The sequence below is a fragment of the Atractosteus spatula genome, chromosome 1 (genome assembly GCF_055471065.1).
Source record: "Atractosteus spatula isolate fAtrSpa1 chromosome 1, fAtrSpa1.hap1, whole genome shotgun sequence".
NCBI lineage: Eukaryota > Metazoa > Chordata > Actinopteri > Semionotiformes > Lepisosteidae > Atractosteus > Atractosteus spatula.
In genome coordinates, this window is record NC_142706.1 from 14147844 (window position 1) to 14161634 (window position 13791).

At 35.5% G+C, this 13791-nt stretch overlaps 1 protein-coding gene across 1 annotated transcript in view; it reads left to right on the plus strand.

Moving 5' to 3' along the window:
- The window catches only part of cxxc4 (CXXC finger 4), a 38673-nt gene extending 25438 nt beyond the window's left edge, over window positions 1–13235 (plus strand). Inside the window, exon 4 of the mRNA XM_088909079.1 lies at window positions 11883–13235. Coding sequence (XP_088765205.1) covers window positions 11883–11927 — 45 coding nt within the window. The 3' untranslated portion in view covers window positions 11928–13235. The remainder of the gene's footprint in view (window positions 1–11882) is intronic.
- Window positions 13236–13791: the final 556 nt, after the last annotated feature.

Below are 13791 nucleotides of genomic sequence, written 5' to 3' on the forward strand. Positions count from 1 at the left end.
GTCTGTTGGCACAAAGAAGTAGAAGAATTCATGAGATCTTAGGAACTTGTTCTATTAAATGGAATAACAAAACATTTCTTTTTCAAGGATAGAATTATACACTGCAGCATTCCAGTGCTGTGACTGTGCTTCTGATTAAGACTTCCTTTATATTTTTTGTGCCCTTTTCCCTTGTTAAGACTCAATTGTAGTTGCATAAGGTGGTTTTACAAGGCAAGTTCTTAATTCTGTTTTACACATCCAGAATATAGCTGTTTAGGATATGGGTGTTCTTGTTTTATATTTGTTATTTTTGGTCATGTTTTTTAAAAAGCAAGAATAAAGATTTCATTTGTTTTGATAATAATTTTGGTATTTTCTATCTACATTTTTACTACATGGGGTTTTTAAACAGAAATTTCGGAGGAGGTCATATTATCATGCTTTTGCACATAGCGATCTGATGTCCCAGGTGGTAAACAATCTTTGTGTGCATCTTTTCTTGAATTCGGCGTTTCCTTCTCATCAGAGGGGAGATATCTCTCATTTGGCATTGCTAGACCTTACCCTTTTATCCTTTGCAGTTTCTGCACCTGTCCCACACTCTTTGCTCGATTTCCCACTCCAACTCCGACTCTGACTCATGCTTGTCAGCCTTCCTGTCCACTCTTCACCTCCTCCAAGCCAAGATGAAAGTAGTTTTCTCCCCCCACCCACCTCGACTTAGCAGCTCTTCACACTCACATACCACAGAAAACAACTAGTCTCTCATACCCGCCATGATGTCTGCTCTCGTCTCCTAGTTTTTCTGATGTTGTCATCCCTTCCTTGTGTCCAAGCATTCAACCTACAGTACCACACCTGTGGCCCCACCTACCTCCACTGTTCAATTTCATCCTTTTCCCCTGTCCAACTTTTCAACCCAAAGGTGTGAGAGCACAGCATCAGTCTGCTCTGGGCCTGGACACCTAGTTCACAGTCCGCCGGCCCAGTGCCCTCGCTAGTATCGGCCCTGACTGAGGTGACTATGGGGGGTACAGCTTTTGCAGTGTCAGCTCTTCCCCCCCTTTCAACCTTTCAAGCTTCCACCCACAGCCTCCCAAGAGCACTGGACTCCTGTTTCTCCTCAGAACCATCTCTTTAACTGCCATTTTTCTTCTTTTTGGGGTTCTGCGTAGAATCTGTTCTCAACATTTTGTTAATTAGTCCTCATTTAACGTATCGGTCTGGCTCAACAAACAGTGAAATATACTTTTACATCACACTGTACGTTATCGTAAGCCATATATTTTTTAAACATTTCACAAAGTGTAGCACATGCAAGTGATCTCTAGTAACCTCTAAATCCAACCATTAATTTGTTTTCACCAGAGTGAAATTTTTTTTAATGAGCAAATGACCCAGAGCTGACTTCAAAATTAACAACACAGGTGTTTTCATCAGCGTTTAGCGACAAAATCAAAACACAGCAGCACAAACTATAAACATAAGAAACAAGACAAAATCTCCTTCATAACAGTGCACTTTAAATCCCAATCTAGCAATGTAATCATTTTTAAAAGGCAACTTTCCTGAAGAATAGAAAAAAGATAATCACAAGCTGCTAATTTGCCATTTTGACAGTAAAAATATAATATCACAAAAGCTCAAACTTGCCGAAAGGCAAAATATCAAAAACTCACTGAAAAGCTGTGAAGCAATTTTTGGTAAATCCAAATGATAAACACAGAAAAAAAAACTTGAGTGAATTTTGCTGCTGTGGTTGGTGAATCTAGCTGTCAATCTGACAACTAACCATTCAGAGATTTAGGGGAGGTCATTGGTATTCAAAGCAAACTCCAGAGCCTTCTTTGTTTTCCTTTGTTTGTCTTCCTGTCAATCAAGTGACGATCACTTAATTACTTGTTATGTTAAGAGCAAATCAAAGGTTGCTTTAATTTTATTACAAATATCTTTTTGTATTGGGGTCAGAGGGTTGCAAAAGATGGAGGGAGACAAAGCAGAAAATGAATTTTTCAGGTAAAATTGCTTTTGTTTTGGATTATTCCCCTGTGACGTTTAAACCAGATTGCTTCACTTTCCTAGCTCGATCCCTACTAGAGGAGAGAAAGCAGGATTTTCTACAGCAATGCTAATCACTCACTTTTTCTGATGTGACTACATTGGAAACAAACCTTGTTAGAAATTAATTTAATTTGCTGCTTAGACATCATGCCAAGTTTCTTGTACACAGATCTAGGCATAATTATTACTTCAATGATAATCAATTCAACCATATACTATCTTTGAAACTCTACAGCAAAGAGTACTTTGCAGATATTCCTGCCAGTAGAATGTTACGGGATTCCCAGGCAGATAAACTCTACATTTTGCCATAATTATCTGTTCGAATTGATCAGGATAACTGTATGAGTTTTCTATAATCTCTGTATTTACCTAGTCTTTATCCTGCAGAAGCAGATGTTCTAACAAAACGTATATCCAGAAGTTAAAGCAAGCAATTCAGGGCACCGGGCAAATCTCCTGGCACTGAAGGCATTCCTTCTGGATTCTCTCTGACTTCTTGGCTCCATTTATGTGCTTTTCTGCTTGAGACCATGTATACTGTTTGTACCGCTATAGATAAATGTCATTTTTAGAGGGATGTTAATACAGTCATTCTATCGCTATTATTAAAAAAATAGAGATGCTACACTTTGAGAGCTATTGCCCCATCTCTCTGATACCAAGCTGTGTATTAAGGTAATATTTGTAATAACATGCCAACCGGAGGCTTTTATGGCTGATCAGATAGGCTTTATTAAAGTATGCCTTGAGTTTTATAACCTTTGCATTTCCTTTAAATTCTTCCTTTGCACACCAAAAGGTTTTCGACTGGCTATGTGGTAATATCTATGGTCAGTTATATTAACGTAAAAATATTTTCGAACGTGTAATAATGCATTATTAAACATATCAGACATCAAGTTTTATTAATATGGGTAAAATTGTATTTAATATCTGTTTTAACCGTATTAATAAATACGTTCTGCAAAGGTTTTAACAGTCAGGAGGTCTTCTTTTCAGTTATTTTTCAGGAATCTCCACAATCACCTCCGTTGTTCAACCTATCTTTGAAACCACTAGTTCAAGCTGTTTGTAATCTACTATTTCTAACCCTACTGTTCACAGTGCTCAACATTGGCTGTCTCTCTGTGACAATGAAATATAGTTATATGTAATGTCACCAAATCATCCGCTTTTGCATCTGTATTTGATACTTTTACTAATTTATCGGGGTATAAAATAAATGGACCAAGTCTTCATTACTACTGTTAAATTTTGTATTGGAGAAAACCCCTCATATGTTCCACTGGTTCAGCACTTCAGATGCCATTGTAGTAAGATTTACTCTCACTTTACATGTGGTCACAATAAACAACTTTAATCAAATTTAAAGTACATACAGTAGATGCCATTTGAACAGATGGAGACATTTTCACAATTCTTCACATCATTTTAGGAAAAATAAATGTGCTCTGTTTTATTTTCGTAGTTCTGTGATCCACCTTTGTCCTCGTTTCGGGTATTGGGTAGATACAGAATTGCATACTACATTTTTAAATTCATATCGAAAGGGATGCAGCAGTAAATAAATTATCTGTGCTGCAGTGTGAAGGTTATGCAGTTATTTGCTTTGCAATCACTCTGTGTTTGCTTCTTAATTCTGACAATCTCTGTATCTAGGCATCCCCTTTATAAAGTCTCATCTCCAAATATAGTTCAAGATTTCATTAATGATATCGTTCTCCTTACACTTTAGATTGCATCTTATTCCTGCATTCATGTGTTTAATTATTGCTTGGCATTCAACAGAAACATTCACAAAATCTCATAACACATGGTACTCCCATAGCCCTATTTTTTATCATCATGAACTCCCATGAAGACAATTTTGTTTCTCCAAAACAAGGGAGATTGAGAGATTGAGAGAAATAGGGAGATTCACATTCTCACAGATATTTTTTAATGAGGATCATCTTCACAACTTGCAATCCCAATACAAGCTGCCTGGTTCTTCTGCTGATTTTTACTTACTGTACAATACATCTCTGTTTTGATCCGCAAATAGGTATGAATGGTGTCCACTAGTGGATGAGGTTTTCTACATATCTGCATAATCTGCTGGATTTCAATAGCAAAACAAAGGAACTGTTTTTTTTCTATTTTGTGTTTCAGTTAGTGGTTTCAATAAAAAATATTTAGCAGCTAATCATTCCTGTTTAGAGGCACAACTTCAGTATTTGGGACAATATAAATTCAGCTTCCTCAAAAGATTTATTTATTCAGTTTTCTTAATGGAATGTACTGTACTTGATCCCTCGCAAATGTTGCTGCAGTATACTGTATGAAGCTGTCCCTAGTCCCTTGTGTACCCTCTATCTTGTAGTGCTACTGGCAATTATTTACAAACTTACATGCTGCTGAAAGTGGTTAATGTCCAGAAACTGGTTTCCATTTCTTTATCCTCTGTCCTAACAAGGAAATTCCTTGTTCTTACCTAGTACCTTTTCTAAATCGTGGCTACAGTCTTAATCTCTTGGAGCAGCAAAAACAAATCTTTCTGGCTGAAGCTGAAAAAATGTTGGTGCTGTGATAAACGTCCCCACATACCCTTTTCTAGATCTTGGTTTATCTTACCATTATTTATATAGAGCTCTCTATTGCAAAGTGCTCAGATTCATAGGCTGGCTGCTACTGGTTCGGTGCTGGTTGGAAGTCACTCAGAGGTGTACAGCTTATGATGGGATGGGAGAATGTTTGGAAAAGTTTTATTTTTGAAATACTATTTTCTGTCCCATAACCTATGTGAGTGCTTTATATAACTAAGGGAAAAATATATATGTCTAAAAATAAAAGTCTGATTTACTGTTTTTTTCCTATATTGTTTCTTAATTGGAAGTGAAATTTTAAGTTTTACTCTTCACGTTTCTTGCAATACATTCTGTTTCATAGCCGTTTAATTGTACACATGGGATGCTTAGTGGTGTGTTCTTTGTTTCTTGAGAGATTTTGTTTGGTCACCATAGTGTGCTGTTGGTGTCTTAGTAAATCTACAGAAAAAAAAATTGGGATCATGCTATAACAAAATAAATGAAGCCTAAATAAATATACTATGTTTCTATATATGTGCACTGTATATTGTGCAATATACAATATCTATAGTTCATATTGTATGTAGCGTATAGATATTAATGTCTTTCCCTCATATTTTCCTCTGTCTTATGTTGTTTATTGTGGAAAAATTACAAATGATATACAGTACAATAGTCATCATTTGTATTTTTAACCAATTTACAAACCTAGAAAAATGAAGGTGATATCTTATTTCACAGAGCCACAGTCTGATGACAGTTCTGAATCAAAGGTGAACTGAAATGATACAGTAACCAATCTTGATATCCCCTTAATAAAAAAAAATCAGTGAAGATTTAAAAAAAATTGGTGTGTGAATTCCTCAAGCTCAAAATGAATTTTAATGGCTTTTCCTCTAATTTGATACATTCCTGTTCTGGGCAAGTTTTGCTTGGACATTTAGTGGAATTTGAATAAAGATTTCTATCCTAGAAGTGCACATAACTATTTTTCTATGGTAAAGAAACATGTGCTTGAAACAGTGGTGTTTAGCCCAAAGCATCTAAACTTTCTTTTCTTAGGTCTTACAAATGCTTTGATTTTCCTTTTTTGATATTATGCTTTAAGATAAGTCTAATGAAAAAAACTAAATACTGTAAATTTGTTTTAAAATATGTTGAAGCTGCTTGCATATTTTCAGTATTTAACTTTAATTTCATTTTAATATTTTGTTGTTGCTTGGTAATGTTGTATTACCAACTGAACCTTTTTATATCATGTTATTCAAATAATATAACCAGATCAGGACTAACCCAGGACATGTAAAAATCAATCTGACAGTGCATTCTTTCTCTTACTAATCCACAGAAATTACTACACTAGTCATAATCATCAAAACAGAAGGATCAGTCAGTGTTTGACACCTGTAAGTTTTCACAGTTAATATGATAGCTTTCAATACAGTGAAAAAAGTATTTGTCGGGTATGATAAAGTCTGCCAGCTGTCAATTTCCAAAATTCTTTTGTTACCAAAGTTTCAAACTGGTCTTATTATTTTTGTGGTGATATTTTTGAGCTTTTGAGCATTACATAATTGTCACTTGAGTAAAACATTACAATATATATACATTATATATTTGATTTCCTGATTATGTATTATAATAAAGAATGCTCAATGTGAATAAACATCATATCTCATCTGCTTAATTTAGATCATTCACAAAAATGTCATTTGGCACTGAGCACTAATACCAAATTTAGCAGGTTTGGAACTGCCACAAAAGGCCTGTACTTCACAAGTGTGAAATTATCGTTGTTCAAGGTGTTTTGTTTGTATATCCTTGGTAAAACAGGTCTAACATAATTATGGTGAAATGTACAGTATCTGTTTCACTTTTTCTACTTGCTTTGTGTTTCTTAATTTCTTGTGTTTTACATACATTGTGCTGTATTTTTAGATTATCCCTTATTTTGCATTTATATATCAAGTTTTTTTAAACGAACTCTCAGAGTGTCATGATATTTATGAACAAGTTATGTTATAAATCATTAATTTGGAGATAATTTGCAGCAAACAGGCAGGTGCCTCTGTTCATAGCATTAAGAATTCTTGACATTCCATGTCTTGAACTGGTCAGGTTTTTCCTGATTAGCTAAAGAAAACACCCACTTTGTCTTTTTGCAGATCATGAATGTAGTTCTATCAGTATTTCTATGGAATGATGATTCATGGCTGAACAGCAGAACTCAATAACCGCAACCCCAACAGTGAACATGCAGTGTACCTGACCTCTGCTTAAGCAAGCGCCATTTTCTTAACAGCAGCAGGAGCTACAAAAATGTATTCAGAGCTAGGTTAGAGGTACACCACATTCTGTACCTTACACCACAATTCTTACAACAGAAATACAGACATGCCATTAGGACTGTTATGTAAGAAGTCCTATAAACTCTCACAGGAAACTGCAATAAAATACAGTGTATAAGCCAAAAGGTTAATGTCATGTGATGGAATTATCACTCTGGGACAACACTGGGAAATGGGATATGTTTGAGTCACAAATGTAGAGAATATCTGCCCTTTATATAGAAGTTTGAATATGGAACTGCATCAGTGTATGAGCTGCAAAAGTGACACTCACTTGAAGAAGGCTCAGAACTAATGCTAACATCTAAGTATGGTGAGGTGTAACTTTAATTATATTGAACTATACTGTTCTGAATTCGTATTTTGTGTATTTATCCATAGTAATAGATTCCAGAGCTAGTGGACATTCTATTAGAAGGTTTTTAGTATTATGTTTGAAACCTTCTGGCTGGGGAATTCAACCTACAGCAAGTCCTGAGAGCAAGCCAAACATACTATGATTCTGCTAAAAGGAAGTTTTCCTTAATGAGTCTGTAGACATCTTTTATTATAATCTTTCCTGGGAGAATTGTAGTTTTTCTTGGTTCATTGAGGATGTGAAGAACTACAATTCCTAGGAGACTATGGGACCACTCAGATGAGATGGTCATCTAAATTTACAAGGCACACTCATGTGCCTCAAAGAAATTTAAGTGTGTGGTAGGCACATTTTCTGTATGTTTGTTGAGACAAAGGTACCGTAGAATAAGAGACCAAGATAGAGACCTTGCTGATAATAGAAGTAATGACTGCCACACCCATCTATAGGCCCTGAAGGTAAGAAATCTTAAGTAATTATTGTTGGAAAATGGATAAGCCATCCACCCCTTACTTTGATATTGATTAAAAATGTTAGTTAGGATTTCCAAGACAGAGCAGGTATTTGGTTTAAGTGTGTGTTGATGGACTGTGTAAAATGATCACACATTTGCAAAAACGATTCTATAAAAATAAAAGCGCCTAGCCACATTAAAAAAACAGAACTCTTTTTCACAGCCTCTTCCTTAAACTAGAGGACAAGCTGAAAAGATTCCAGCTATGTTGACCAGTATCACTGACTGTCACACCCAGTATAACAACAGTTTCTACAATTTCTCTAAGGGGAGCTTCTGAAAGAGAATGAATTGGCTCTAATCCATCATCCAAGTTTTAACTGGCTGATGCAGGTTTCCTGCCTAAATAATGAATGACTGAACTGGAGTCTGTATTTTTTTCCATAGCATGAATAAAAAACTCTATTCTCTATAGTTTAACTTTTTACCCATTTCACCATTTGTTAGCTTCACAGAGAGGTAGGAAGAGCTTTTAGGAACTGCTGAGGTGGTTAAAAGGGTACCTGAGTAGGTGTAAGGGACTTTTGAAGACAGAAGCGTAGTGACTCTGGATAACAAGCAGAATATTGAGATTTGCCTTGCAAAGAACTAAATTGGAAGTGTTTGAAATCTCACACCGAAGCCATACATGAGACTTCTTTCCTCTCTGAAGCATCCTCCCATACCAGGTGCATATCATGGATAAATCATGTGCAGTCAGAGTCAAATGTGCAATTCTGAGCACATTCTTTAAACGGTGGAGGTAATACAGACCTATGGTCTAGAAAGGCTCACAACTAGTTTGCCTACAGTTCATATGAAAGCAATGTCTACAAACATGTAATGGGAAATTTCCTTTTAGCAGAAGTATAGCACATTTGGCTTCCTAGCAGGAGGTTGAAATAATCTGAAATCTGTAGCCAAAAGTACAGTATTTGAAGTATTACAAATCTAGTACTAAAACAAGTTACAGTGTCCTAGAAACGACCAATATTGGTATGTACACAAAATACAAATTTAGTACAGTATGGTTCATTATAATAATTTTAACTGTTGTAACACCTCACCGTACTTTCCAGTGATATATTTTACAGTAGTTAAATGAGATCTTCTTTATTCCTGAGGTTTTTTCACATTTGAAAATTTGAATAGAAATGACACATATTGTATTACACTACTATTTTTCATAGGTATAATGTAACTTATTTTTTAATGAAAGAAAATAATGCTTTACAGTATATCTATTCTAGTCTTTCAGGCTATTATTTGCATTTATATTTGTATCTGAATTACTGTGAACATAAGCAAGTAAGAACAATAGAAATGTTATAAAGGAGAGGAGGTCAGAACTTAACATTTGAGTATGTTTTTAATAGCTGTATTTGTGTGCACACATTTATCCTTATTAAAAGCACAAAAATGTGAGTGGAGACTTTGTCTCTTAATAAGCTCGTTTTTTTGTTTCAATCTTTATCAAGACACCTCATAAAATATTTCTGTAAAACATGCAGGTTTTTCCTTCTGCTCTGTTTTCAAGAGCACTTGGAGATAATGTTAATGGCATGGTGAGTCACTGCTCTGTGCGTGCAGGGGACACACCTACCTATATTTGTATACAGGACACATTTCAGGTTGTAATGGGTAGATATTGACAGAATATGTTAACTCTTTTATCATTTATAGCCATTGTGATTTTTTCCAGACATCTAGAGAATGTACAATCTTTTCGCAAAAGTCCGGAAAGATTTCTGTAATATTTTGACTGAAAATCTCATACCAATCTATGTGGTAACAAGGTGCATGTTCTCCTACACAAAAAGGTTATAAAGCCTTTCTAAGGTCATGCAGTTAATTACTGTATGTCTATTGTTTTTCATTTGATTTTCATATCTAGGTCTAGGTATAAGTTTGTTGATCTCCTTCAAGTCAATATTTGAAAGCCTTAGTTAAACATAAAATGAAGGATTTGATTTATCTTGGTAATGAAAGGTAACATAAGCTGTTGTATATACTGTATATGTTGCTACTTACAGTAAATATTGAGTAAATTCGTAAAACAAAGTCAGAGATTTTAGAAATTGTGTTCATTGATTACACTTTGCCTTTTGGAAGTAGACCATAAGAATGCCGAAAAAAAGCATCTGTTCTCATTCCTTAATGTATTTTTTATTGTTGTACGAATGCTACAGATGTAGCATAGGAAAGATTACAAAGAGAAGTGGCCATTAAGCTCAAGTCTTATCATTGAGTCTGTAATACAGTATTCTTAGTGATCCAGTGACTGTTTTTGAAGTTCCTTGAAAGATCCCAGGAAAATAGCTTTCACAGCCAGGTCCAGTATTTTTTTTCTCCACTCTTTGTCTAATTCAATGTCTCATGTTTTCAGTCCTACAGTAAATATACTTCCTCTTAGTTTTCCATGCCTTTGTATCCCTTTGTATCTTTGCCTCACTATTAATCCTGAAAAGGTTAACTGGTATGACTTTATCAGTAGCTTTCTAGTATAGAAATTATAATGTCTCCCAAGTAGTCGCCTGAATTCAACACTAAAGAGTTCCAGTTCATTTAATTTGTTAGTGAATTAGGAATGTCTTCGAAGCGCATTTGAAGAGTTACAAATGAGAAAAGGCCTTTTGGCCTTTCTTGTTAATTGGGCTGCTTGTCGCTAATGAAGGATCTCATATGGCCAGGATTGCGGGGCATGAACTTAAGCAACATAGGGAACTACTTCTTCTGGGCTCCCACAATCCTTTGTGTAAGGACGAGCCCTCTCCTCTCTGTCATACACTGCTTTTTTCCCCATATGTGTTCTCTGAGCTATGTTTCACTGCTGGTTGAAGTTTAGGACATAAGTTGGGACGAGTTCATCAATACCTTTCAAGATTTGGAAAATTTCATTTGCCATTTACAGTACCTTTGGATTCCAGAGGTAAATGCAGTCATTTTTCTAAATTGCCAATTTTAAAGCACCTTTGCAGGGTGTAAACTGCACAGTTTAGTTCTGTATCCTAACACCTTTAACCCATTGCCTGAACATTAATTTGTCTCATCAATAAAAAAGTAGTCCATCAAGGCCCCTTAATGCAGTTTGCATACTGAGAGCTGTTTTGGATAATTGGTGATGTAATACATGTATTTTTCTTATCTTTTGATTCAGATTTTTTTCCTATCATCCAATAAAATATTCTGGTCTTGGGGGGGTTGGAGGGGCTTTGCTTTTTAATATTGTAACTCCTAAATCATTGTTCAGACTTGAGAGCTTCCTTTCCACCTCGAGACCTGGTTTGCCTTCATATCAAAAAGACATGCTATACTCTGTATTAGCCACTGTACTTAAATAGTAGATTTTTTAGCTCAAGGTGTTTTGAGGATTGTGTCTAAAATACTATAAGTACAAGGCCAATTAAAATAACACAATCAGAAGATCATTAAATATGTGTTCCTGGATTCTATGGGCTATATGTGAGGAGTAAACTGTAAATGTTATGCATTTCCCTCTGGATTCACACACTTAAGTATCTTTGTAGCTATTTCTTAGAGACAGTTTTTGCAACAAAAACAGTTTTTGTACTGCAATAAACATAGTGAACTAGGTTTAGTATGAACACACTGATAGAAATGCTTTATTCAAAATGATTAAAAAATAGGAGCCCTCTGAATATTTACATTTAAACATAATACTTGTAAATAAAATCATAGGTGTCGACACACATTTTCTTGTCTTTTTAAGAACATTACTATCAGATACTACTAATATCTGCCAAGAAAAAGCAGGCTGGCTATGGTGCAATCAGTTTGGGAGACTCTATAGCCATCAAGGACTGAAAATGTTAAGAATACTGTATGTGGCTTTTGCCTTGTTAATCCAATGAGTGCAGTTTGCAGTTCAGGATGTACAGTAAAGCCCAGTGTCTTGTCATTCTGGGATTTCTTTAACAAATATAATAATGTAGAACAACCAGCACATACTTTAAAGTGTTGAGACCTGCTTCTGCTCTGTTATCACTAACCTTGTGTTGTCTTCTGTCTCTCTCTGTCTTTGCCGTTGCTGCTGTTTCCTCATTCTGCAGCGGACTCCTGTCACTGGCGGCGAAGCCTTCAGGTGGTTCTTCTAGATTCCCAGCTATCACAAAATACCTGCAGTCTGATGTGAGGTACCTGTAACATGCTGGCTCGGCGCTGAAAGCACTTGTCTGGGGTTGTAGACCCCAGTCCATCTTTTGGAGAAGAAATATAAGAAAAAAAAAACATTTTGGTGGTGGTTTAACTCTGTAATTTCCTTTTCCGTGTAATAATGTACCTTTGGACAGTATCATGTATACTTTGGTGTCAATGAATGTGTTTCAGTGTTCTGACTGTGCAGAGAAACAGTCACTCTTACGTAATGGACTCAAAAGACAATCATGACAAAATAAAAAAACAGGCCACAAGGATTAGCATCTTATTACAACACACTGCGCTTTTAGATTCGGAGCAATAATTTTTGAGTTGATTAATTTCCTCCCTATATATTTACTCTAATTTAATTCATTGAGTTTTCTGGTTTTTTCATACCATACATGTATGTGGCCCTTGCCTTTATAGAATCCTGAGAGCAGGTCTTCTTTATTTAATGAGCTGTTTCATAATTGATACACAGAAAGAAGGCAACTGAAGTGGTCCAGTTTATTTCTTGAGTTACTCCGCGTGTAGCAGAACAGGGCACATTGTCTTGTGTGATGAGTTGCACTTATGTAGAAAGATCATAATTATTCCCTTTCTCAGCACAAGACATACAGTGCAGCAGTGAGAGATCCTTTATTTTTTCTGTCTACATATTCCTGTGACACTGAACAAAAATACTGTATAAATTCAACAGACATGTGTGGAACAAAGAATCACGTTCAGAAAAACAATGTTATAATTAACTTAGATGGTTAAATGAATTTAATTATCAGATGACAGACATCTGGTGTAACTGGTGGGTCTATTCCACCTTTTTTCATACAACAGGTTAGCAACTGTCTGAAAGGTAGGTAGAAATACCGGTAAAGGAATTCGATTTACATGAAAGTATTACAATTTTAGCTTTCTCTAATGGTACAGTATGGTATAAATATCTGACAATTTATCCTAAAAATAAAGGATTCTGTGTTTCTTCCCACTGCAGAGATAAACGTGACCTGCATTAATGTGTTGAAGTGAAGCTAAAGTACACATTCCAAATAAATTATTTAATAAGTTACTCATTGTCTTAAACCCTGTTGTTGCATGTATAAATGTGTTTTGGTTTAAAGATTACTGAAAATTTGTATATTGTTGTTGTGATGCTTTTATGTGTTAAATAAAAAAAGAAGGAAAAAAACTAGAAAAGTATTTGATGTTAATGAACAATGGACATTTTTATTCCCACGTGTAAAATTAAACACTCATGATGATCTCCAGCAAATTGCCTTTCTGTTGTCTTCATCCAATGCTCAATAACCTATATTACCAAACAGGTACTACAGCAAACTCCCTGGCAGTGAATGTTTTTTAAATTCATTCACTATGGTATCATGACACTAACAGCTCAGGAGGTGGTAAGGTGAAATGTGTCAGGTTTTTCCTGCTCAGACTGCAATCATGCCACCATATGTGTATAGAGAATTCTCTATTGGAATGCTCTCCCAATGTGAAAAGGGAAAAAACGACAAGTGTGAATTTTGCTCCAGTTTTCAACTTGCTGATCAGAAAAGGAAGGATATTTCTTGTGTCTGGTGTTCAAAGTGAGCGTTTTAGCAAAAGTAGATGTTGAGATGACAAGGCACCAAAAGATCATACTGTACATGCTCCTTGCTCTGCTCTGCATATTGCCTTCTCAAAACTGTGTAAAACTGTGGAAAGATTTACTAGCTTACAGGATGATAAATACTCAGAGAGGACAGTTTGCATCTTTGAGCTCCCAATTTAGGCTGTGCTCTTTGTGGGTTATTATTAAGAAAGGTGACTTTTGCAGTC